Below are 26,169 nucleotides of genomic sequence, written 5' to 3' on the forward strand. Positions count from 1 at the left end.
GTGAATTACATGTCGCTCTAATTATTCTTTAATTTCAATGGTCCACTAGAGATATCCACAACTTTTCTAAGCCTCAAAGGGCAAATTCGAGTTCGAATTTCAATAGAATGGTTCCCGGACTGCGGTTTTCCTTGTTCAGCCTTTTTATCCATCCATCATATACGCAGTAAAATTGGAAAGGTCTAACCTGTGTTTGTGAAATTATTTAATTTTCGACTTCAAATGAAATGAGAAACCATCTCCAAAGGAGAATATCAAACAGACGAGGTTAGTGATTCTTCTATGATCTTTGAAAAACCATTAATTTCTTTAACACAGTGTTGCACTCTTCTTTCTGGTTGTTTATGATGTGCTTGGTAGGATTAGGAGCCTACCCTGTACATGCGCACCCCACAACTACCTCTAAAAAACTTGCTGTCAACATGACTACGGGCCCTGAGAGTAACGAGAATAGTATATCCTTGCCGAACCAGATAAAGTCTACAGATGATGATTCTTGTGATACGAAAGTCGATTGCGACTTTGGTCATGTTTGCATAGATGGTCTATGTCAAAGAGGATGCGATCACCACAAAGATTGCAATTATTCCCAGTATTGCGGATCAACCGGACGATGTTTTTTCAAGTCTCCTTTCTTTGGCCGCGATAAGGAGTGCTACGGGAATCTTGAAAACTGTTTATTTCATCTGCAATGCTGTTCAGGTATTTGCGAGGCTGCTCACGGCCGTAGAGGGTGGCCTACTTGCCGTAAGCGAAATTTTGACAAGAGTGAAGAGGCAAATGTCAAAACATAGCTTTACATGGGCAACCAGATTAACCTCTTATCATTGCGCGATCCGCTACCAGTCAAAAAAGGGCAAAATAGCAGCAAGGACTTCATATCGCTATATCGAGATGGCAGTGAGATTTGATAGCTCGAATATTTCCTTTATGCTTAAATTAATACAAGAGTCACAACTTCTATCTAGATGCGAGATCCAAGAGTTAGGTTGATGTCCAGCCCCATCTCTCGAAACGAAATACAGGAGTCTCTCAAGCTTCTTCTTTTTCTGTTTTCGAAGAGTGCCATCAATGCTGCATAGCGGCAGCAAACCTTTCCCACATTAAACAGCGGTCTAGCTGTACTTGTGGAACAACCTCCATGGCCGATGAATTGGTCTGTAGCTTCAGCCGTTGACCTGTCCCTATCCCCCAAGATTCCCAAAAGGGGGCTCTTGGCAAGCGGAGAGTATTTGGGTTGAGTTCTTTAACAAAACTCAAGTAATAATTCATCGTAACCGGAACAATATTTGCATTGGTGGTCGCGAATGAATAATCAGGCAGGTTAGTCTCGCCTAGTCCAAAAATTGAGGGTAACTCGAAGACGTGGGGTACGCCCATGCCACTTGAGGCTTCGGTTGGATCAAGAACATTGAATCGGTAATTCCAAACATTGTCGGGGGAGTAATACTTCGACATACTTGCTGCCATCATATTCCCGGGGCAGGTGAACGTTGCTTCGCCGTAGGCTTTGGATGCGGAGGGGAAGTAAGCTTCGTGCTTAGGGAGGGAAATCTCCTTCGGGTATGCCTCTTGAATGGCACTAAGCTGCTCATCGCTTAACCTCGGATAATTATTCTTAATGAACTGAGCCATTTCTGCGGGATTGATGGCGTTGTAGCCAAATGGCGTTCCTTCGTTTGTGTCGTCTGTAACCATGAGAGGAACATGGATAAATTTACCTTGCTGGAAGAGACTATATAGACGGTCTGGGACAAGATCTCCATCCACCACGGGAAGAAAGTACCATAGCGGAACAGGAGAGTCGCTTCCACCAGGGAAAGGTTTTTTAACGTTATGTTTCTGGATCATCGTAATATCGAGAGATCTGAGGCATGACAATGGATCAGCAGAAACATCACAGCCAGTAACTTCAAGGAAATTCTGGTACTGGAATGCCATTTCTGCCACGCTTCGCTGTGTTGGCCAGAAAACAGACTCGGCCACTGCTCCGACAAACAGATTTAGATCTCGACCGCCATACGCGGTGAGGTGGTGGGCAACGGACCCGGCGCCTGCTGAATCTCCGTGCAAGACGACGTGGTCAGGATTCCCGCCAAAGTCCCGAATATGCGTCTGAATCCAGCTGAGGACTTTGCGCTGGTCCAGCAGGCCAGCATTGAGGTCGCCGTTTTCCTGCATCTCCTTGCTAGCCAGAAATCCCAATACACCGACTCGGTAGTTGAAGTTAACGAACACAATATCGTGTCCAGATTCCTCTACAACTGTACTGCCGTTATAGTTCGCATTTGAGTTGCGGGAATACCCACCCCCTTGAATGAACAGCCACACGGGAAGATTGGAGTTGATTGATGCATTCGCGGGTTTCCAGACATTGACGAAAAGACAGTCCTCAGCACGAGTGGCACTAACAGATTGTCCTACGCCGACACAGATAGGTCCGAACTATACATTGCGAAGATTGTTAGCATTATGATCTTGAAGCTGCTCATTTTGGGCACAATTGAAGGTTTTATCTTGACCAGAATTTCGTTGCAATTGCTCGTCTTACCTCTGTCGCATGCTGTAGCTCATTGAAAACGTCTGGATCTTGTGGTGCACGAAATCGCAAGTTCCCCGTTGGTGCCTTCGCAAATCGCATCCCTAGATACTGGTCTACTCCATTAGTCAATGAGACTCCTTGATATGTGGCATAGTCCAAGCTGATCGTTGGTGATTCTTGTGATGCGGTGACGGAAGAAACGGTCGGCATTCCCGAAGACAGGTTAATGAACAAGGCGACCATGAGTCCCAAGGAGAGAATTATGGAGATGATGTAACTGAGGACGTTAGCATAACCTGTTATTACACTCTCGGGAAGGAAAGATCCAGATAAGCGGCATCTCTGATCTGGCTTTCCTAGTTAAAATGCGCGAATCCCCGGGAAACAACATCGCGTCCGCCACAGACAATTGTTTAATGACAGGGAAGAGTCATGTCAAAGACGACGCCTCAAGCATCCTACTCACATCATCGTCGACCGCGTGTCCCCATATTTGACCTTCTTGCCCGTGAATTCCCTCCACTCCCAGGTATCCTCGCCAAACCCAGCTTGTCCGAATCTCGTCTCCTTCCAATCCTCTGCGGAGGGATATAGCGAGGTATCGAAGAGAAGTCGCAAAGCGTACTTAGTCTTGTTTGGGTCTTGTTCGGGATTGTTGCGGTAAAACGGTGCTGGAAAGATGCCCTTTTCGAGACGGATCGTAAAAGTCTTGGGGCAAAACGCGGTATCCCGCAGGCGATGCTCGTTGAGCGGACCAGGGCGCTTAGTGAGGGTTATTTCGAGCTTCAAATGTGCTAGGTCTTGGGTCCCTCCAAGCCAACGTTCTGATTTATCCACTTCTACATGAAGATCGGTTGGGTCCAGGGGTTTCCAGTCAAATTCGAAGGCAATAAACACTGGCTGGTCCCGTCGCAGACATATCTGCAAACTATTTAGAATTTCGCGCAATATCCCAACGCCCTGAGTCTCTTCGAAACATACGTTACCCGTGCCATCTTCCCGAAACTCAAGGATGTTGTTGTCACAATCGGGAGTCCAACAACACGAGGTGAGAATTTCCAAGATTGTTCTGCCTGCACTATCTCCAGCCATGTTTCGGCGCGGATTGGCTCACATAATAATATAATGCCATGAAGCAATCTTGTGCTCGATCGGAGGAGGGCGAACCGAGCTCAGAAGGTAGGATGAAGGTAGGATACGTTGGCGATCGGCTGCCAGGGAGGTGAAGGCGGCAGTGCCTAAGTGGAGCCAATTGGTATGTTGGCAAAAACATCGCATTTGTTTGGCCCGTTTAGGCCCCCAATGGAAATCATCCCTTCGAAGCTGACTTGTAAATCAAATAAAACCTCGGTACCTTCACCACCAAGGAGAAAATACATCCCTTCAACACTATCCCCTGCGTACTTACGGGCAGTGACTGAAGACGACGGTCTGATGACAAAAGGGTTCACGATGCGCATGATAGCAGAGTTCCGATCATGTTTCCGACCCAATCTGACCTGTTTGATAAGTCTTGATATGTTGGAGTTGCAAGATCTAGCGGTGGTTGTACATTTCGGAGTATCATGACCCAGGCGTGTTCATTGACTGATGAACCCGAGCTAAAGGCTCGCTCGCGGCCATGAAAGCAAGTAAAGCTCGGTTTCAAATTCCAGACACGACAAGATGACCGATACAGGTTACATTTCATTCACTATATTTTTTCAACTACTAATTCTGGGATGCTTTGGAAGGTGAGTCGAGAGATTACTAGTAAAGGTTGAAATGCAGAGAGCACCCGGCCAAATCCTAGTATCTAAAACTTCAGGTGATATACACAGGACATTCTCTGATTTGATTACAAAAATCAAACAGGGTATCGAAAGCCCTGTGCCATACATGTATAGAGACCTAATACAAAAGGCTTGTATTTTCAAAGACCCTCGAGGATCTTAGGGATCAGACCCTCATCGAATTTCCACAGCTGAGTTTGGAAATTTGCGGAAAAGGCACCACCCGTAAACCATGTGGAACGTGCACCTTGCAGCTTGTACAAGTCCTGGAAAAATCCACTCTTAATATCTTCGACAGAGACGCGAGCATGCATGGGACCATGAGTGGAAAAGGCGGCCCAACTGAGCTTCTGATCTTGAGTGGATCCGGACAAAAGACCGGCTTCTAGCAACTTACTGAAGCTTTCCTGTGCCAGAACCTTGGATTCCACAGCATTCGTAGTCTTATTACCAATGATCATCACGCGGAAAAGGTGATCAAGACCGGTGTATTGAAAGCTTGCTACCATTGGCTCATCTTGGAATACAAGAAGATTATCGGGAGCGGCAGCAGATGGTAGATTATAGTAATAATAACTCGTGTTGAAGACGGCGTTATTAACCAGACCAGTAAATTCATTTGAGTAGGTGAACTTGGACAGAGTGTCCCATTCAGAACTGCTGAGATCCAAAGGCTTCATGTTCGCCTGAGTTGGCTCAATGGCAACTAGGAGCCGGCGAGCGACAATTAGTGTGACTTTCTGGGTCTTGTGATTGCGCACAGTGAGAAAAACACCGAATTCGGTGCGGCGGCTGTCAATCACAGTGCTCGAGTACAGCACATCATCACCCAGGTCATTAGCAATGGCGTCATAGAGGACTTGGTTGCCCCCAGATGCAGGGGTAAAAAGACCCATTTCACCGAGCATTGCGCGCGACATGTCCCAGCCGAACGACTGCAAGACAAACATCGTGGTGACTTCGCTTATGTTTCCTACTCCAAGACCGGTAGATGCATAGATCAGAGGCGTGCTATCCTCAAGACCATGCTTGGTCAAAAATTGGCCAAAGGGAATAAGAAGATCTTCAGGAATATCTTTTGGTTCGGGAAAATTCCAATATCCAGGGCTTAACATTGATTCCCATGGCTTGATAACCTCGAAAAACTTGGCGATTGCAGCAAATTGCTTCGTGAACGCCGGGGCTGTAAAGTCAACCGCCTCACCGGTGTTGAAATCAATGTACTTCGTAGTCGAAGAAACGCTACTGGAATTGGTGCTAATTGGGATATTGAACCGAGCGAAAAATTCTGTAGATCCGCTCACGTTGAGGAAGCTCTGGACACCATAGTCAAAAGTGGCGCCAGTGTTCTCATCGACATAGGTATCGACCATACCACCCTACACATGGAAATTCAATTAGTCCCTGCTCTAACCACAGCTCGGGTCGGAAGTTGGAAGTTCAACTACAGGCTTCCGAAACAAGCTTTTTGGACCTACCAGAATACTCTGCTTTTCAATTAAGGCGATGCTCTTGTCAAAGTCATCACGTAGGCGGACGGCTGCATAAGCACCTGAGGCACCCCCGCCGATGATCGCGACATCTCGATAAATGATATTTGGTAGACTATTTGCAGACGCCAGCAACAACGTAGCCCCCAGAGTGAGAAAAGTAGGCAATATTGAAAGCATTATTGGTGGAGAAAATGCAGAAAAGATAAAGAAAACGGATGAGTGATTGGGAGTGAACGGGCTTCTGCTTCGACCTGCCGAGAAACGAGAGAAAAAAAATCCCCACCTCATACAGTGCTTAAAGTAATCCGATATCACCCCTATTCATTGCATGGCATCGGCAGATTCTCCATAAAGGAACCCGATGGCAGTGGTGCATTCTTGGCTTTGAGCGATTCTAGTTGCATGAAGAGCTCGGCAGGGTCCGAATTCGCACGCGAAGTACTATTATCCGGTGGGGAAAGGGGACGGAAACGATCCTCCAGTTGTACTGAGAAGGGTTTCTGACGACAGGGATTCGGAATACAGACTCAGCCGAAATGAGAATAAGACGCCGGTTCGGTCAGATTGGTGGACTTAAGAGAATCTTGTGAAGCGCTATTCAGTCTAAAGTGGCGCACGGCTGTCTTCCTAATTCTAGACCCCCATCTCGTTGACACAAATACAGAAGATATTTAAGATCTTTTCAAATTTACCCAAATAAATATAAAAAAATTTTCTTTCATTTTGGTTATTACGACTACTTTGGTGCGGACCTTCAGCTAATCGTGAACATAATATTACAATCCTAACACCACCCAAGTAATTAATATAACACTGAGACATGCGCTAATACCCTTTAATTAGCCTCGTTTGATGTGAAAATGCAATAGAAGGAAGGGACCAATATGCTTGTCTGTAAGACCATCTCCTGGCAGCGAACTAGCGAGTCGGCCGTTGACACAAGACGGGATGTGGTTGTCCAATGAGACCATAGTTTCCAGCCTGTAAGGAGCGTCGCGCGTCTTTATAGTTTTCCATGCGGGGTACTTCATACTCCGACTATGATCTAGTAAAATATCCCTGGGCCCCCCAGCCCCGTGGCGACGTTGTGTTCACAGTGCTACGCAATACAAAGCTTGAGAATTTTCCAGTTGCATGAGACTCAATCCACTGAATCAGAGACCACTCCATCTATGCGGGTCTCATTTTGAGCTAATGTTCGTACTTCACGCCTTCCGAAATATCTAGGTTTGGCTAATATTATTCGGCAATTTCTAGGGGAAGGAGGCGGCGGCAGATTAGAATGACTAAGCCTATCATTTAGCCCCAAATGAAGGCCTCGCACGGTTCTAGACGGCATTTAGTCCGTACATAGCACCAAGTCATCTTAGCTAAGGAGCAGGTAACTGACGGCTTGGGGTAAAAAAATTCAAAAAAATCTCAACCCGTGCCAAGCAAAACGCAGCTAATACTGCAGGGGCATGTGCATCCACGGGGCTTCATGGCTTGTGAAAATTTTTGTAGTCAATCCTTCTCATTCTGCCCCCCTAGTGTGGTCTTTCGATGCGAACACATCAATTACCCAAGACTCGATACTTTCTTCCAGTTTAGACAAAAAGGGTTTTCCCCACGATCACGCTTATCGAATCCTTCCTCTGATCATGACGATCTTTCCGGTCATTAGTTGATCTATATGCACTCAAAATCTTGGGATCATCTGGTTTCTGGCAATTTTCTGGCAGGCACTCTTTTTCGACGAATCTATAGCCTTGTCCGTCTCATTAGGCAACAATGGCTTTGAATGTTGAGTCAACGAGGAATACAGGCTCGAAATCTGTATCAGAAAATCACCTTCCACAAATTCTAGCAGTGCAGAGTATTTTGACTTTCCTGGCAATTATGGCCATGAGCCTGCGCCTCTACGTCCGAATTAAGCTGATCAAGAGCACTGGTGCTGATGACTGGGCCATGCTGGTTGCAGCGGTATGTCTCTTTTTTCATCTGATTGGGCTCATCCAGTTTGCAGGAGGTGTATATTCCGAACAAGGATAGCTCGAAAAATCATGTTTGAATGACTGATTTGGATCATGAAACTAATGCCAAAAATTACAGTTGTGCGCTTTGGCTGGATGGATTCTTTGGGTCTTTGAAGGTGTTTACGGACTAGGCCATCGTGATGCATGGTTTAGTGAAGGGAACGGCAATGAAATTAAAATCTCACAGGGTTCTTTCTGGCAGATCATTATTGACTCGGCTTTGGGAATAGCCATGCTTAAGTTTTCAATTGCCCTAAATCTCTTGAGATTGAGTCCTGCTCGATGGTATATCTATTGCCTCTGGATTAGCATGGGTAAGTTGGAGTTAAACGAATGAAGAACATGTGTCGATTGAAGTTTACTGACAAACATGTTTTTCTGTAGGGATTGTGGCTGCTTATTGCTTTATGGGTGCTATGGTGGTTTTCCTCTATTGCAAGCCAATGTCGGCATATTAGACTCATGCCGAGGGTTCTCACTGCTACTCAATAGGTCTTTTCGTTATCTTTGGACTCGTCAATACTTGTAAGGTCCTCTAGTGTGTTTGCAACTACCGATTTATGGAACTAACAGTGGCTAATGTTCTCTTTAAAGCATTCAACATTTTCACTGATGTTCTGTTCGCAACCATCCCCATTCCAATTATCTGGACTCTCAAGATGCAACGCAGAGTGCGCCTTTACCTGATTGGTATACTAAGTCTGGGCTATGTGTCTGTATTTCCTGCCTCAGATGATACTGCAAGACTTCTCAATAGAAAGATCTGATTTCTAACCTTTAATTGGTGATAGTGCTGTCATTTTTGGGATCATCAAAGCCATATATCAGATCGCATTTCCTTCGACTAAAGATGGGTACCTGTATGTTCAATTTCCAAAACTGAGATCCATTCTCGCAGTCTAACATGACCTCTGCAATTAGGGATGACTCGATTCTATTTTAGGCAACGTAAGACTTTTCCTATCATTCCTTCTCGTTGCAGTACGGATTAGTCTATGAATCTAATCAATTCTTAAATCCAGTACCCAATTTAATACTGGAATCATAGCTGCTTGCATTCCCTCCCTCAAGCCCCTGGTGAGCAGGGCACTTAAACTTTCCGAGCATTCGAATTCCCACTCCCGGAGTCGCAGTGTCTACGGCAGTCGCTCACGATCTCGCCACGCTACAACGGGCACTAGAGGGAGTATACGCACAATGGGAGGCGGTGGAAACAACCACATGTGGGCCATCCACCGGGGGGATCAGTATGCGCTCCAAGAACTAGGAAGTCGAGATTCTGGTGATCGGTCGGATGAGATTCATTTGAATACAGATTACCGCGCGACAGCAGCATATACCAATGAATGGTCTAGCACGGGTGGCACGAGGACGGCAGGAATAGAGTCCCATTCAAAGCATGGGATCATCAAAACAACAGAGGTTATTATAGAATAATAAATGGCTGCTACACTACTTCAATGCCTTGAATGACTTTTGCTCACTGCTTTTCTCTGTCCAGCTGCTCATGATCATGTCGAGTAGTGACGTATCTCAATAGCGAGCCGGACCCTGTCCGACCTTCCTTTTATTCAAAAACGCGGTTTATATTCAAAAGCTTTAGTTGTACCAAGACATTGAATAATGCTATTGCCTATTTTCTACTTTAAAAGATCAGAAACCGCCTAAAAAAACGCTTTGTTGTAGGCTCAGCGTGCTCAGTAAGCTACTGAGTTTGTTCGCAGCATCGATTTAAATCACTTCAACGAGAGCTATTGGAGAGCTACTGACGATATCTCAGGCTGTAATCACCTATGACTTGTACGACATTTCTGGTGTTCAATATGGCGATTTGATTGAGTGCCTTTTGTCCTTTTTCTTTTCATTGAAATTGCGTACTTCACGATTCTCTTGCGCTAGCAGCACACTACTATGCATAGCTATTTGGCAATCTCTGATCAGTTGATCTAGTGCTCACATTTTCATACATACAGCATTACATACAGCGAAGCAGCTTGCAAAGCAAGCTTCATCAATCAAAGATGTGTTACGCAAGCGCTCACGACTGCCCGGAAGCCCTTCTAAGCGACCTGCTGCTTGGCCTACGCTGACCAAGCTTGATTGAACAATATAAAGTTTGCATGCTTCCTAATGTGCTAGTATACAGGATTCTAAAAATCAAGCTTATCACTATCTAATATTAAAGACCAACATTTACCTTGCGGACGCGAAGTAATTATCGGATTGAAGTTTTTCCTTTCTTTTCTTCCCTCTAGCTATCATAGGCCTCTAATATCTTTTATCTAACCGTTTGATGATATTTCAATTTGCCATTTTTTAAAAAGATTATCAAAAACACAGCTTTTGATGTATATGGTTTTTTCTAAGAGATATATGTATCGGAAACACGAAGCCTCTCGTAGATATCGTCACGATCACTTTTACCCACCCCCTCTTGGTTTTATAAGGAGGTCTGTGATTGTAAAGATCTCTATATAATAATCCTTATCGTACGTCTCAATTTCATCACAAATCCGATTTCGTCAAATTTATAGATATCACCGCCTAGGATCCCTTTTTCTTCAGAAACGCGTTGAACTAATCTAAATTGATCATCTAGGCTTACTAGTTCATCGTTTTAGGTACATTGGTAGTTGGATCTTTTAAGGATTTTGTGCTAAATTCTGATCGACGCTAAATTTAAGTTGTAACCTAGTTGACACCAACGGTTGGCAGTAATGAAAAGAGAAGTTATCACCACGCACTGCAAGGGAAGATTGGCGATATTAGCAATAACTGTAGGCCTAGGAGAGTCATTATGGGAATTTGATGATTGAAACCTCTTGTAGAGTCAATGTTCCTTTTGTAGTGCTATTTACATTTTGACAATCCTGTCTCCCGGAAATTAGGTTCGACTTTGATTCGATCATACCCTATAGTAAATTATCAGTATTTGCTTAGGAATACTATCTAGCATATGGATCTTGCATATTGGCCCTTAGCCTTCTCTGTCCCTATGTTGTGAGTGTTTTGCTGGTCGGTTTAGTGACAGAGTATGTAGTGGAATATAGGTGACGTGACGAAACGCTTTATTGGTTGACATTTTGTTTCACTACTGAGCTATGCTAGCATCAAATTGTAACCAATAGATCCAGTTCTATCAGACTCATCAACCTCAGTATATATTCACTAACAGGTATTGATTCGGTCAATATGATCGTGGTTAGACAAGTAATTCTGTTTTTCAATTATTGATAATCAGGCGGTGATTTGCATCGCAGGGAAGATCACGCCTTCCAAGGACTATTATTTATGGGTAATAAAAAGTGACTAAAACAAAAGGTAAATTGAGAGAGGAATTATACATTCAAAGACCGGGTCCTCCTTCATCAAAGACAATTTGATTGGCCTTTTCCAGGCGGCTTGGTCTTTATCTAGAAGACCATACCGCTGACCTGTGGAACCTTCTTCAGGTCGATGTTCCGGATCATAATGAGCCAGATGAAAGCAAGACCCATGATACCGGTTCCGACAGCCAGCATTCTAGTCTGGGCGTAGGCATATGCCTTTTGAATCGCAATTCGGGTAGGGGTTCCCACTGCATAACTCAGTTGGGTGTCGAGATCTTCGTAGATGGCTTCAAAGTTCGACATAGCGGACTCTGGCAGATACTTGCGCAGGGCATTGGGGTAGGTGTTCTGCCAAATAGCACTCGAGATAGTGGCACCCATCGCATCACCAACAGTACCGACAACGTTGAGAAGAGCCAGCACGGAAGCAACATGCTGATGGTCAACAGCAGCCAGGATAGCAAGTTGCTCACAGATAATGAACACACTTCCACCGATAGAGATGAAGACCTGGCACATGATGAGGTAGCCGACAGACTGGTTAGGGCGACGGAAGTAGATCATCAAACCCTGGGCAAAGATATAGAGGGGAACAGCAATCCACAGGAGCCACTTGAAGCGGCCAGTGCGTCGGATAAGCACACCCACAATCAGCAGCAACACGCCGGAAACAACGTCAAAGGTATTTCCGACATATCCAGCATTCGCCACGGACAAGTCATTCACAACCTGCAGGAAGGAAGAGAAGTAGTTATCCCAGCAGTAGTAGCAGAGCTGGTAAGTCGCATCCAACAGGCAGGCACCAAGTACAGTTCGGTTGTACAAGAATCCAAGCTGCAGCAAAGGCTTAGGGGCCACCCAGGTCTCATAGACGATAAACACAAAGAGAAGGCAGAAGCCAACCACAAGCATGGCGATGATATATGGTGTGTCCCAGGTACTCGGGGCAGCTCCGGCGATATCAAATGACAGGAAGAACAGAACCAGGCCAGCGGAGAAGAGGAAGACGCCCATGGCTGTCCCAATATTAGTATTATTTCGTGCCAATGAGGAAACATAAATAGGTCACTTACCATCAAACTCGACGAGGTAATACCAAACACTCTGCAGGAAAGTCCGGTTGGTCTTTTCCTTGACAACGTGGCCGGCCTTGACAGCTTGGTGGATGTTGTACTTCAGAACACCGTAGAGCGGCGCGGCGACAATGGGCAGAATAATAGCGAAAATTCCGAAGGGCCATCGCATGCCAATGCCGTGGGAACCCAGAGCATCATCGGCAGCGGTGGGGCCGGCGAATGCGGTAATAATATAGGGCGAAGAGGTAAAAGCGTAAGCTAAGCCTCGACTCTTGAGCATGGACGCATCGGCAGTGATGACATCCACACAATAGATAATGCCTCCAAAGCCGAGACTGTAGAACACCTATTTTCATCACGTGTCAGTAAGAGTATTCTACTAGGAATGTGCGATGGGGCCTGAGTTGGTCGGCTTACATAGGCGGCACAGAAGGTGGCGAGGTTGTTGCACGCAGCCATCATGATCAAACCAATAGTGGCGCAGAAAACCATAAAGAGGAAGCCTTCGGCACGGCCCCAGACATCCATGATTCTTCCAAGAGGAATATAGCAAGCAGCGGTCACGGCGTCGGCAACGATGTAAATAGTGTTCAACAGCGAGTGGGTATCCCATTGACTGGTGATATAGGGAGTCAAACTCAACAGGATCGAGCTCTGGAAGGCGTAGGTGAAGTAAAGGAACCAAATGCTGCGTGAGAACGGTATTAGAGATATTATCTTGCGGTGCAGCGGGCTTTTCCTGCAACGAAGAAAACGTACTTGATGAAAACACCAGCCAGTGCCAATTTAGACCAATTCTTGGTCATAGCTTCCATGTCATGAACACCGCGATGGAGCTCCTCTGGGGGAGTTTGCGCCGGGGCTTCATCTGTAGCGGCGCCATTACTCTCAACGGCGGCACCGTTAGAGGGGGTCACCTGTTTGCTGTCCTCGGTGGTATTCACATCAATCTGAGTGACGGACTCCTCCGTCGTCTGACGACGAAAGACGCTGCGGAAACCCATTTTCTGATTTCGAACCAGGGCAAACACGGATGAACAGAGAAAGAAAAAAGTCAAAGCACACGAGGGAAATCTCTGCCTTATAGATCCCACTAGCTCTGCTAGTTTCCGCTGATGTACTGATTGATAAATCGGAGGACTTAGCTAGCGGGGGAAGCTAAGAGTGCCACGCAAGCCGAGAACCGGAGAGCACACCGACGCATGGGGTTTGATTTGTCGGGAATTGGAACAAAACAGGAAAGGCGAATCGACTGCGGTGGTTTCTGGTGGCGTGGGTGGAGAAATTGTGTCGAGATAAATGAACAGAACCTGAACCGGGGGGTCATGCTGGTGCTGAACACCGCGGCGTTGACCGGGAGTGGATTGGACAGGTGGATTCTTAGACTGTTAAGCAACGAATAGCCATCTTGGCAGCAGGCTTTCTGCGGCTAACCCGGGCTATTTTGCTTGTATGGGGACCATGGATGCTTAGTTGGGGGGAATACCGGTAGATTACTATGCTGTATGCATAACAAACAGCAGTGTCACATTGGGAACTTTGTGGCCGAGGAATTTCATACGGAGCACTCATTATCACGGAATGCTTTCACACCCACACCCACACATGCTCCCTCTCTGTCTGTCTTTGAATCATCTAGAGCTGATAATGCACCTACTGTACGGCGCGGTGGAAGACGCACAAACGGTCTGAACAGCCCATAGGCGTTCTCAGTGGGGCAGTTGAAGCTTCGGTTACGCTGGGAAACAGGTAGCGAGCGTGACCCGGCCACTGATCGATAAAAACCATCCCCACTTATCTGATCGGAAGCCGTCATCACCCGAACATGAATGGAGCAAGACTCACCCTGCTTTCACTTGGTGGGCTATTTCTTTTTTTACGAGGGTGTTCTAAGCACGGACAGAAACTATATTGGTATTGGAACGCGAAAAAAAAAAAATTTCAACATCTCAATGCAAAGAGATGATAGCAACACGGTCGCCCTATCTGATTTGAAGGAGCGATAAGGTCAGGTCCCTTGGCAAAACTTGGCGTGTAATGGCCTAGTAACGGAAGGGGGATGATCGATACAAGAGCTGAATCAACTGATGACAGAATTGTCTCTCGGCTGCCCTAAATCCATCCCGACACTTTGATTGTGGATCAAGGATGGCGTACTCTATGCGTCTGGGCATCTGAACAACAGTCTTCTTGTTCCCAATGGGACCACTGCTTGACTCTCGGGTCCGTCCTCGGGCGACCCAGGGTATGAAAAGATCTGATAACTTTCTTTTTGCCATTCGCTACGTTCTGTTCGGGGGTGGGGGGAAGGGGCCCGAGAATGAGCGAGCGAGAAAATTGAGAAAATTTTTCACGCAAGCGATCTAGGCACACGTGGCGCATACGCACGAGCATCTCTCGGGGCTTGTTTCAGTAAAGTCGCGGTCAGACCAACCTTTTCAGAGACGCTAACAATGCTCGAGACAAGCTCGTTTGGAGTCAAATAGCCGTTGATTGGCCCCCTTCGACCCTCCCCGACTGATTTCCGACAACGACCGAAATGGTCTCCAGGGAAGAAATTTCCAGCGATGGGGATCCAGGATCTGATTAGATTAGTTGTTGTCCTGGTTTCCCTTTTGGCTCCCGGTGGCGCTCGGTGGCGTCCGTGTCCCAAGCCAAAAAGAGCTCAGAGAAGGGCAAGGGGGGAATTCTTTCTCCCGCCATACCCGGATTCCCTCCGTGGAAGGATTGAATGGGAAATTAAATGCCAAGAGAAACGGTGGGGGTGGGCTGTCGGCATTCTAGCGCGACAGCGCGACGTTTTCACGCCCTCGTATAGATACCTAGATCAGCTCTATTTCCTCCGAATGGGTGGACAGCAAGCTTGTTGCTCTTTGGGGGCCGATATTCTTGTTAGTGCTTGCTAAATCTAACGACGTTTCGGCCGATAATGCTCGGTATTCGTGAATTTCAAATCTGGACAAGAAACCTGGCGGGACATGTCTTGACGGCGAATGGACATTTATATACTGTCATGATTGTGCCCCCCTCTCCGCCCAGTCAGCGACTAATGAAAAGTAATATTCATTGTCAGCTCAAGGTTCCCGCCGGTAATCAATTAGAGGTGGAGTTCGGGATCAGCAAGAGCAACCGGAAAAAAAGTGGCTGTGGGATCTGCGTTGACCTTGGCGATTTTGATTGCCAAGGGATGAAATATAAAACGTGCTGGACGACCGAAGATTTCCAATGCAATATTTGAATTCTATCTATAAACCATACAAGACCGTGCATTTCTGTTAAAAAAAATAACAAAAGCAACAATGATTCTATAACAAAAAAAAACCAAATGGGTATCAAGTATCAGGAACGCCGGCATCCTTAGCTAAACTTGCAAACGACTGGTTTCGCTTTCGCTTTCATCATCATCGTTATGCACCACTAGCTGGTAGCTTCCAGAGGGCGCAGATCTATGGCGCCGCAAATACCGACTGACGGCGCAATAAAACCCGCAAACGAGACAGGCGGAGGCGAAAACTGCAATAATCAAAACGCCCCATTGCACGGTGAGCAAGGTTGCTCGGAATGATCCAGAGCCCCGTTGCAAAATTTGCGTTGTGCCTATAATATCTCCATTGGCATTTTTAGCGCTGACTTGGAAATAAGAGGTCACTTGGGGCGGAAGCCGGATTTCGGTCTCAAATCCGGTGCGATCCACTTGATCAGTCGCCGTGAAGGTCATGTTGTCCAACCCGGCGCCATCCCAGATCTCCAGCTGCCATGAGGCCACTTCTGTGGCACCATTCCAACTCACGAACACGCTGTCGTCTGCTATCGCTGCATCAGGAGTGGTGTTCGGAGTGCCAATCCAGCTCCCCTTATATACGCGGTAGGAGACTATCCGACCAAAGGAGAAATATGCCGACGCGCCAAAATGGACATCGCACAACACATCTCCTTCTTTGGTAAACTCCGTGTAGGCAGCACTATGACCCCAGCCAACAAGGACGTTTCCTGTGTCCAGAACTTGCACATTGCCTTGGGAGACGGCAAGCATGTCCTGGGGATGGTCGTAGCTGGTCACGAGCGCCGCTCGCCGCGCTGGAATATCGAGCTCGAGCAAGGCACCGTGAGTGACTATAGAAGGGTCGTGGTCGTTGCTTGCCCCATTATTGAATAAGGTGATACGGTTGCCGTCACGCCAGCGGGCATCATGTTGCCACGCGAAGTTAGTAGCAGCGCCGCCTGAGTCGTCCGTAAACTCGTTGTGCTTTCCACCCAAAGTCCAAAGGACCTCGCCAGTCGTTCCGTCAACACAGGTCACGGTGTGGGTGTGCCGGCCGGATACCAAATATTGGCCCTGGTCGTTCTTGTCCACGCTATTGATGTGAAAGTAGTCGTACCCTAGTGTCCGTTCGTGACCCCTTTCATGGAGAGACTCGTAGCTGCTACTTGGTGGGTAGAAGTTGGAGGAGCGCCACTCGAAGAGAAGTTCACCGGATGCAATATCGATTTCCTGAAAAACGCCATCGTAGAGCCAGCCCAACTCAGGGCCGCCCACAGATGTCAAATCGGCGGGAATGGGATCGTAGATAGTGATAAGCGCGGTGCCGTTGGGAGTGATATGAAATTCATGGAGGTCGCCAGGCATATCTCCTACCGGGGAGACAACAAACCTCGTTGTATAGGTTGAATCCAACTATCAAGAGACATATGCGATTAGCTTGACTGCACACTTCACTCGGGATAGGAGACACGACCTCCTGTCAGGCTACTTACCATGTACCAGGATCCCCGTCCATGCCCATCTTCCTCGTCACCTTGCCAGAACGTCAAGTAGTCTTGGTCACGATACCGTTGAACTCCAAAATCCTGTGTTGTTCCCCAATTGTATTTCATCCACACCAGTTCTCCATGAGCATCCAGGATCATTGGCCCAGCATGGGCGACTGAATCGCCCCGGGGCGCCAAGAACGTATATCGAGAGTCGCATTGAGCATCGTTCGGGGAGAATTCGACAATCGGAGATTCTTCTTCGAAGGAAACATAGGTTGTCGAGGGGCCGAATCCATATAGTCCCAGGTCATACCAGCCGAGGCCGGCGCGGAATCGAAATCGGAGAAGTTGAGGCACCACAAAGAGGTAAAACAGCACCAGGCCCCCGAGCGCGGCAATCGTGGCGGGGATTACACGGCGAGGGGCAAATTTGTTCGGTCTATCATTCTGGCCAAACCAAGAGCTTAGACGCAGGGAGGCAGGGTTCTGCAAAAACATTGGCGCATAGTGGACCGGGCAAGAAGAATGGAAGGGGATTGCGAAGGGGGACGGCCTCCTCAGGGAATGCTTGGGTCAACGTAATTGCATCAGGAAGGAGGAGACCAGGACGAGAAGATCGACACGGAGACGGTTATGAAGAAGAGGAGAAGCGGGAGAAATGATGTCCTAGCGTCGACACCATATATGAAGTTCAACCGGCCCACTAAGTATCAACCACGCGGCTCCTTACTGGTCTCCCCGCAAGGGTGTATACTGTAGTATGTACTGTAGTTGGAGGCAATGTGGGATCTCGAAACCGCGTTGCACTGGGTTTGGTCCTCCAACGACAGTGTCTAGTTTTATCTGCCAAGGTCGGGGTGGATCGGATATGCTCCAGCATTGCGTAGTGAACCGGCGTGGCGCGTTGGCCTCCCCACGAACGCTTCTTGGCCGAGTGAACGCCCATTGAATGCCCACATGGCTCGGCCAGTAGCAGCGATCAGCAGAGCGACAGAGGCAGTTTCTGGAGTACCGTACTTTGCATCCGACTGGATCTCCACGAAACGCCAGGGACTGTAGCGCCACCAGCCCACGCGTCCTCTGGCGCAGTTGGTCGAAGTGGCGCCCCAAGCAACGGAAGCGGGGATCGTTCGGCTTCCTCGGGCCCAATCATGTTGGGGTCACGTCAATGGGCTCCTTTAACGGCTCACCACGACTCCTTAAATCATCGAAGTCGGATGGTTGTGCTTTCTGGAACACCCGTCCGAAACCAAGGCCGAGTGGCGGTCAGTGGCTGACGTGGTGGCTTGATTTCTTCGTCTTTCTCTTGACGATTCATGTCTTCTTCCTGTCGTTTCATGTCCATGCCCGGGTTTCCGTGGAAGCACATCAGGCGGACAATAATGGAGTCTGTACGTTGTGAAGAGGAGCGGAGCCTGGTCCTCCGTCCCTCCACTTTTTTGACCCTGAGTGTCTTCCAAACCCCACCCGCACTTTCAGCAACTCCTAGTTTGCTTACGCAATCCGCCCGGGAGCAATACGAGTGGAGCGAGAACGAACCGATAGGAAGCATGAAACACTTGCCCGTTGAGGAAATCAGGAAACCAGGAAAATGAGTGGGGTTCACGTCGATAGTGCGCCCTCATCAGGCTATCCTAATCATTACTAATAAGAGTAGTACGCATTGGACTATGCTCGTGCTCGCAGTAACGATAGGGTGGTGCTGGTACCGTGAACCTCCCCCACGAGCCGACGAGTCCGTTGATGAAAAAGAACGCCGTATATGGACATTGATCATGTACATACCTATAGTTCGTAGATTGGCACAGAAGCGTACATCTTGCGCCACCGGACTCCGAGCCAATAATCAGGAGGAGACACCATCGCCAACTATTTGATTGGCAACTCGTTTACTCGTATCTCCGAGCCTGCAGTATACTGCTTAGACTCCCGACAAACATCGGATGAGAAGCCCTTATTCGGTTAGCTCCGAACCTGTCGGTCGGCCTCAATCAAGCTTGAGTGGGCGGGATGGAGCTTTCTACATAAAATAGATAGCAGGTCTCACAATGAAAATACATTGTGCTAATTAAGAGCACCTCCTTCGCCATATAGGCGACATTGTTATGTTCGGACAGATTTGAGCACGCCAATGACACGAACGGAAGAGATCAGTCGAAGAGCGGAGCTGTTCCGGAACATAGAGTGTGATCATTACATACGTCAAGGAAACGCATAAGCAGTCCGCAGAAGGGATTTCGGATGACAAAATAGTAGTTGACAACATGCGTAGTGTGGGCGATGTGCTTTATTGCCTCTCTATTTCTTGCTTCATTATATTGTACCCTGAATCTGTGGGTAAACCCTTTCGCGTCTGGCCGTGCAGTCATGGATTTCCTTTTCCAGCGGGCAGTGGGTCGACTAATCAGAACCGCAGAACCGGACCCGCCCAAAAGGGAAAAAAGATACGTTCGAGTCTCAAAGTTGCCATAAACAGTAAATGATTTCGTATTGCTAGGGGAGAAAAGTCTCGTAAATATTCGAAGAGACCTCGATGAGACTACTTACCTTCCGCTATCTTCCTTCTGCACTTTATCATCTTCCTCGATTTATTATGTTCTCGCTCCTCTCTGAAGGTATCTGGTGAAGATATATATATTCAACCAATACTTAATCTCCTGGTTTGAATCCAAGCGTAAACCACCCCGATATCTATGACCTCATTTGAGATTATACGTAGCAACAGATCCTTCTTCCAAAATCAGATACTGTTCATACGAACATTTTCAGTTTATGATCTACTTTTCAATATTAGAATGACGCGATACTTATATCTCTGCGGGTTAACTTTGGCGATTAACTTTGGCGATGAGTAGCCGAGATCCCAGATCGTGGCGAGCCATTTCGCAAGCCGAACTAGAATTGAGGAATGCGTAGCAGGTGCGAATGATGTTCCTTTTTCTTTATAGAGCAACGTAATGCAAGACGCAAGATGGTTGATGTTTTCGTATGGTATCGTATGTGAGTCGGAATTTGACGAGAACATAAATCATGAGCAGGCGACGTACGTCACATCCAGATAGAGCAGCTTGCACTGAGAGATGGACCGATTTCATATAAAGCAATACCAAATCACCTGACCCTGTAAAATTCAGTATATGGGAATGACCGTGAGGATTTACGCATCTATATTGTCCCAGATTCTACCTCGGATGAGAAATGGAAAGAAGGCCACCTTGATCATGTTTCTTTCTTGTTCTTCTTTTGGCACGGTCACTAGTGGCTACAATGGTGAGCAATCGATCTCTCACTTGCTTTACTGGAAACCATTAACATTATTACATATAATAGAACCATCAAGACTTTGTTCAAGTTTTCCTAATTAGCGACCGGGGCTGACATAGTATCATAGATCCAGCTCATCTCATATTTGGGGACAATGATATCCTCTTGATCCGGAGCAACCCCAGACTGATGCATTGATTTACATCCGCCTTGAGGTATAGCATGCTCTTCAATCGGTCTAGAATACTGCATAGTGTATTTAAGTACGAAAGATCGAGTGATTTCTCAATGATTGTAGACAGCGTCAGATTCATACCCCTCTCACTGTGGACAGGTATTTAACTTTTGTTTCCAATGGTCTGAGGCATGAGACAATTTGATAGGAGGCCCCGCTGTCGCTGAGCCAATAATTTGTCCACGGGTGCAACAGATCGCCCATTAGTATTTGACTTCCGCACGATCGGATCAGAGGAAATCATGCTAGTCAAAGGCACGCCTTATGGCAACGCGCCTTTCCCTCTGTACTCCGTACTTCTGCCGCTCATGTTTGTTTTGAATATTCTGCCCACCAGGCAGACCCTGCAGAGACCCTGCAGAGCGGTGGAGCGAAGACACGGAAGTATGGAAGTATAGTAAGCTCTACACTGGAACCAGCCTACTTCCAGAAGTCAGCATGAGGCCTCAATCGCGGATTGGCGGTGTTCGTATTAGCGCAAAGCACTTTTTCTCAAGTGTTGCATGGGGCTCTAGTGATCAACGCCACGTTCTCCACCCGGACAAAGCTGCCCCCTATGATTATCCGTGTGTGATTGGTGTTCCGGCCGGAGCGCGCAGCCCCCCCTGACCCTCTCTCCATTTCTCCCGCCATCTCCAATTTTCTCTTTCCCTCAGTGGAACTAATCGGCTTACAAGGGGGTACTACTGTCATCTGCGACTAAGACTGCCGAAACGACCGCCGCAGAGCAATGTCTGACAAAGACATCGTGGCCCATGAAGATGACGTGATGGACGCGAAAGCCCAGGATGATCGGGACATGGAACGCCTGGGCAAGGCCCAGCAGCTAAAGGTCGGTCGCGTCGAAGCGGGAATTGGCGATCTGAAATGTATGAGGGGCGTTAGACTGATCAGCAGTAGCGAAATTTCCGCTTCTATTCTATTCTTGGGTTCACCACGACCCTCATGGCCACATGGGAATCTATTCTCCTGTAAGAATTCTCGGACCGACTGGTCGCAACTCTTCTATTAACACGACTCCCTACAGCACAAGTACATATGGCCTGGTGGACGGGGGGCGAGCTGGCATGGTTTATGTCTATATCGGATCTTACGTTGGATTTTTTGCATCAGTCATCTCCATGGCCGAGATTTCTTCAATGTAAGTTCTGGTTGAGACCTGATTTTGACACGACAAGCGGCGCGCGTTGGTGAATCTGCCCTAATGGACTTTGAAGTGCCCCAACCTCCGCCGGACAGTATCACTGGGTGAGCGAATTCGCAGCTCCACGCTGGCAGCGCTTCTTAAGTTACCTTACTGGTCAGTCGAATCCAGCCGACGAAACTCGTTGTCGGATGATCATTTCTGATGGACTATCTAGGCCTGTTGTCTGTTCTGGGATGGCAGGCGGCTTTCGCTAGTATTTGCTTTCTTTGCGGTACTCTGATCCAGGGTCTTCTTGTCTTCAATTATTCGCGAGATACCGGGTATATCTATGTTGATGAGCGCTGGCATGGAACTCTCTTGACGATTGCGATCGCTGCCATTGGCACATTGGTCAACACCTATGGTGCCGCGTTTCTAGCTCCGTTGGAGGGCATTATTTTATGCTTGCATCTTTTAGGATTTCTTGCTGTGCTGGTTTTGTTTTGGGTGATGAATCCAGGTCAAGCGCCATCGACAGAAGTTTGGACGGAGTTCACAAATTCAGGAGGGTGGTCGAGTATGGGCCTAGCTTGCCTGGTGGGCCAATTGACCCCGGTTTTCTCCTGGACAGGTCCTGATGCTGCTACTCACATGGGTAAGATGCCAACATCTCATGTTTACTTTACAAAGTGCCCCGTTTGCTGACTCTTATCAGCCGAGGAAGTGAGAAATGCTGCCGTCGTGGTTCCCTGGTGTATGGTCTCCACTGCGCTGATCAATGGTGGCCTGGGCTTTATCATGCTCACTACTTTCTTATACAAGATGGGTGATATCGCTGATGTCGTGCACCCTGCTAGTGGATTTTCCTTTCTCCCGGCCACGCATCATGCGACTGGCTCTGTGGCCGCAACCAACGGTGTCGCCTCTATCGTTCTTGTTATGGAAATCTTTAGTGCCATTGGTATCCTTACTACAGCCTCTCGACAAACATTTGCCTTTGCACGCGACCGCGGCCTTCCGTTCTCACGTTCTTTGGCTCATGTCGATACTCGGAGCCAGATTCCAGTCATTTCAGTACTCGTTTCCACCATCATTACTGTTTTGCTTAGCTTAATCAACATTGGTTCTACAGCGGCTTTCAATGCTATCGCCTCTGTGATGGTTGCCGCTCTATTCACGACCTACATTCTGTCTATCGCCGCCTTCGTTCGAGCCCGATTACAACCAACTGGGATCCCACCATCTCAGTTCTCCTTGGGCCGATTGGGCCTTCCTATTAACCTCTTCTCTTTGGCATGGATGTGCTTTTCCGTCATTTTCACCTTTTTCCCCACCACGAACAATCCGACCCTGGCTGATATGAACTGGTCGATCCTTGTGTTCGGTGTGGTGTTCATCTTTGCTATACTCCAATATCTGTTTCATGGCCGCAGAATCTATCAAGCGCCCGTAATACAAGTCCGCAAGATGGAGTAACGGAGTTTTGACTTTGATTTTGATGTTTTTGCTTCTTTGGATGTTAATGTGCGAATACCCTACCTGTTGTCTGGTTGTATAGAACAACCTTTTGTTTTACACCTATGTGCATATTTTACTCGATCAGCTTTTAACATATTCCCGATGGTGTCCCAGAGATTCAATGGATTATGCATTTATTTACTATATTTATTAGAATTGGTGCAAATAGTAAGATCCAGGACAATTTGTCAACATGATAAGAACTGCACGCTTGCTATGTCGGCCATGCTAAGCGGAAAGCCGTTCAACTGAGATAATTTGTCGCAAGACTCAATATGTCGTCGAGCCCTTCAGCGTAATCCACCCCCAAAGGTGTGATAAAGTCAACACTGGAAGCTAGACTCGGCAAATCAGTTGTCATCTCAGTCCAGTTTCCATTCTCCGCGGCTCTTATGGTGGATGGAACTTGGAGAGCCAATCGAGATGACCTAGTGACATTTGCACGATCATGCCGATAAAATGTCTGGATGATAGTTGCAATATCTATACCATTTCCCCGTGGCATATTTTCTTGAATACGCTGCGGCGGCTTCAATTCCGACGGGCATTGCTTGTCTCGGGATACTTTCTGCTCAGCATCCAACATTGCACGCAGAAGAGCTACGCCGCGCTGGGCAATCATATCTGTTTGACAACGTGACAGGATATCGATACCATCTTGAATCAACTGCCTGTGCTCAGATGATTGACGATCGGACACCGACTGATGGAACATATCTAGACACAAAATAATCTTTTCATCTTTAGAACCTATCATCTCATAATGGAAGAGCAAAGATCCATTACTCACACTGGCAGTGACACTGAATGCTTGATGAATCCAGAGAATTGGACCTCCATCGCGCGTCGCTTCCTTTTGCTCCTTGATTATAGTCCTCGAGGCTGCAACACACGTCTTTCGGGTAAATTCAAACATCGGATTGACAAAACTTAGGCTCAGGAATTTCCTGTGTATCATGATCACTTTATGTGCAGAACTTATAGCCAAACTTCGCCGTGCCCAGGGCACATAGCATGGCCATGTTACTTCAATAGGAACATTTTGCAAATAGTAAGGAAGATGCTTGGTTGCCAAAGTACGTAGCTGACGGTCGTACTTGAGCACTTCTTCATAACGGGTATATAAAGTGTTGCATGATGCCACATCATTTTGTAGCTCTGGCATTAATGCTGCAATGTCATAGAAAAGACGTGAGTAGCTTGTCACAGTTGGAAAATCTTCAGAAACAGGGTTCATATCATCGTCGTAATTATGAGGCTTTGCTGCCGTAAAGCATGGCCGATGGATGAGATAGCTCTCGGTAAATGGAATCGAGAACCAGTCTTGAATGCAAAGCTGACACCACACGCGACGACCAATCTCCACTTTCACTAGATTATCTTTGCTGATATCATCACTATCATTGTCATCATCATCATAATCATCATCATCATCATCATCATCATCGAGTTGATGAAGCCCTAGTCCTTGGGCTATACGGACAGCCGATGCGAGAAGCACTGAAAATCCATTAGAATGGCCAAGCATATGAGCCGACATTGTGAGGGTCGCGATCGCTTCAACGGAATATATGGAATGGTCTGCCATATAGTCCCCGTGATGCAAACATGAAATTGCAGCCTTGAGCCATCGTTTGGATAGACATTCTTGTTCTCTGGCCTGGAAGCCGAAAGACTGAGCAATCCCTCCTGGCATGCAGGCCATTGATCCCGTAAGGACGGAAAAAAGAAGCGATAGCCATTGTAAATTGACCCCATTGACACCAAGCTGACTGTTATTTCTGTCGTAAAAATGATCCAACTCCTGTAAAAAATTGACTGCATGGAAAGCACCGTGATACCAGAGTAGGCACTCGCAGTGATACTTGGCCAGTGCATAGACCTTTGTTTTTGAAGGAAGAAGCGCTTGACAAAGAGCACCTGCCGAGGGTCTCGGTACGTTCATGTCTTCCCATTCACTTTCCGTGTGAACATCCCCGGGGGAATGATCGAGATTCCCTCGCCTTGCAATTTTGTCTTGGTACGAGGGTTCTTTGCGACGTCCCCAAGCTAGAAATTCAAGTATTGTTGCAGCATCTTCCATTTCCCTTGGTGTATCTCCTAGATCGACCCTTGTCGAGTTTTGAACTGTAATCGGTGATCGATCACCAGCGATTGATTCGGCCGAGCATAACGTGGCACTGTCTTTCTGGATGTCCGTCCTTGGAATGTGCGCTCGAGTGGTCTTCTCGGTGGCATCTCTGAGAGCGGATTCTAACTGGTTCACTCTCGACTGCAGACTCTCTATAATATGTGATGTATCTGCGCCTGGTCCTACCGGATTATGCCGCTCGCGTTGATCATCAGACTGATTTAGAGCACTTGGGTTCGGAGAGTCCCTCTCTCGCGGCCGAGTGCACCGGGTTCCTTTCCGAGTGCAATTACGACAGGGCAGGATCTTGTCGCATTTTACCTTTCTGCGAGTACACTCAACGCATGCCAGGCGTTTTCGGTGAATTCCGCTGCTCATGTTGCCTTGAGATTAATGTGAGAGGAAGTCGAAGAGTGGAGGCCTCGTCTTATCTGCGGCGGAGATGCGCGACCAGACGAATGGCCGGGATTACGCAGCAATTTCCTTATCGCTTTCTCCCAAGGTTTAAACATGCTCGTTCAATTACAACTATTCGGCATCGAGACGACCCAAGAACCAACTAATGGGCTCATGCTGGATCAAAGAATACTTACTTCAACGTAGTAGAGTTACCGAATCCCTTCGGTCGCCTACGGTTAAATCTGTATTCTCATTCAATATAGGCCCTGGATGGTCGCATTCGTTCTCTTAACATGAAAGCAGTCGATGACTATATAGACCTTCAGGAAGACAACTGAATTGACAAGAATCTTAAAAAGATCGAAGTAATTTCTTCAACCGGGATTAATATTTCAATTATCATCAGGATTTTTGAAAAGCACTCTCAAGTTCTTGTATTGTCTCTTGCTATTTGATACAACTGGAATTTTTGAACATCTTGATTGTGACGCTATTTAAGAAAGCACCTCGTAATACC

General features: G+C 47.2%; 8 protein-coding genes across 8 annotated transcripts; 2 read left to right on the forward strand and 6 right to left on the reverse strand.

Annotated features, from left to right (window-relative positions):
- Positions 1 to 1,068: 1,068 nt before the first annotated feature.
- N7462_006713 (uncharacterized protein) lies at positions 1,069 to 3,634 on the reverse strand (the record flags this gene model as incomplete). The annotated part of the gene is made up of 4 exons (XM_057078431.1): positions 1,069 to 2,445; positions 2,552 to 2,819; positions 3,009 to 3,463; positions 3,524 to 3,634. The coding sequence occupies 4 exons, from the start codon at positions 3,632 to 3,634 to the stop codon at positions 1,069 to 1,071; spliced, it is 2,211 nt and encodes a 736-aa protein (XP_056934011.1).
- An 820-nt stretch (positions 3,635 to 4,454) lies between these two features.
- N7462_006714 (uncharacterized protein) lies at positions 4,455 to 5,984 on the reverse strand (the record flags this gene model as incomplete). Its single annotated transcript, XM_057078432.1, has 2 exons — positions 4,455 to 5,693; positions 5,793 to 5,984. The coding sequence occupies 2 exons, from the start codon at positions 5,982 to 5,984 to the stop codon at positions 4,455 to 4,457; spliced, it is 1,431 nt and encodes a 476-aa protein (XP_056934012.1).
- A 1,701-nt stretch (positions 5,985 to 7,685) lies between these two features.
- Positions 7,686 to 8,589, forward strand: N7462_006715 (uncharacterized protein; the record flags this gene model as incomplete). The annotated part of the gene is made up of 3 exons (XM_057078433.1): positions 7,686 to 7,769; positions 7,899 to 8,136; positions 8,417 to 8,589. The coding sequence occupies 3 exons, from the start codon at positions 7,686 to 7,688 to the stop codon at positions 8,587 to 8,589; spliced, it is 495 nt and encodes a 164-aa protein (XP_056934013.1).
- Positions 8,590 to 11,235: 2,646 nt separating this feature from the next.
- Positions 11,236 to 13,231, reverse strand: N7462_006716 (MFS siderophore iron transporter; the record flags this gene model as incomplete). The annotated part of the gene is made up of 4 exons (XM_057078434.1): positions 11,236 to 12,167; positions 12,225 to 12,573; positions 12,645 to 12,915; positions 12,987 to 13,231. The coding sequence occupies 4 exons, from the start codon at positions 13,229 to 13,231 to the stop codon at positions 11,236 to 11,238; spliced, it is 1,797 nt and encodes a 598-aa protein (XP_056934014.1).
- Positions 13,232 to 15,588: 2,357 nt separating this feature from the next.
- On the reverse strand, positions 15,589 to 17,477 carry N7462_006717 (arylsulfotransferase family protein; the record flags this gene model as incomplete). The annotated part of the gene is made up of 2 exons (XM_057078435.1): positions 15,589 to 16,902; positions 16,983 to 17,477. The coding sequence occupies 2 exons, from the start codon at positions 17,475 to 17,477 to the stop codon at positions 15,589 to 15,591; spliced, it is 1,809 nt and encodes a 602-aa protein (XP_056934015.1).
- A 341-nt stretch (positions 17,478 to 17,818) lies between these two features.
- Positions 17,819 to 18,132, reverse strand: N7462_006718 (uncharacterized protein; the record flags this gene model as incomplete). Its single annotated transcript, XM_057078436.1, is given in 2 exon segments — positions 17,819 to 17,982; positions 17,997 to 18,132. The coding sequence occupies 2 exon segments, from the start codon at positions 18,130 to 18,132 to the stop codon at positions 17,819 to 17,821; spliced, it is 300 nt and encodes a 99-aa protein (XP_056934016.1).
- Positions 18,133 to 21,208: 3,076 nt separating this feature from the next.
- Positions 21,209 to 23,080, forward strand: N7462_006719 (uncharacterized protein; the record flags this gene model as incomplete). Its single annotated transcript, XM_057078437.1, has 6 exons — positions 21,209 to 21,310; positions 21,379 to 21,449; positions 21,506 to 21,619; positions 21,696 to 21,778; positions 21,840 to 22,259; positions 22,320 to 23,080. 6 exons carry the CDS (start codon positions 21,209 to 21,211, stop codon positions 23,078 to 23,080), a joined length of 1,551 nt encoding a protein of 516 aa, XP_056934017.1.
- Positions 23,081 to 23,366: 286 nt separating this feature from the next.
- Positions 23,367 to 24,662, reverse strand: N7462_006720 (fungal specific transcription factor domain-containing protein; the record flags this gene model as incomplete). The annotated part of the gene is made up of 1 exon (XM_057078438.1): positions 23,367 to 24,662. The coding sequence occupies one exon, from the start codon at positions 24,660 to 24,662 to the stop codon at positions 23,367 to 23,369; it is 1,296 nt and encodes a 431-aa protein (XP_056934018.1).
- Between the last annotated feature and the right edge of the window lie 1,507 nt (positions 24,663 to 26,169).

The sequence above is a fragment of the Penicillium macrosclerotiorum genome, assembly GCF_028827735.1.
Source record: "Penicillium macrosclerotiorum strain IBT 26536 chromosome Unknown utg000006l_segment0_segment0, whole genome shotgun sequence".
NCBI lineage: Eukaryota > Fungi > Ascomycota > Eurotiomycetes > Eurotiales > Aspergillaceae > Penicillium > Penicillium macrosclerotiorum.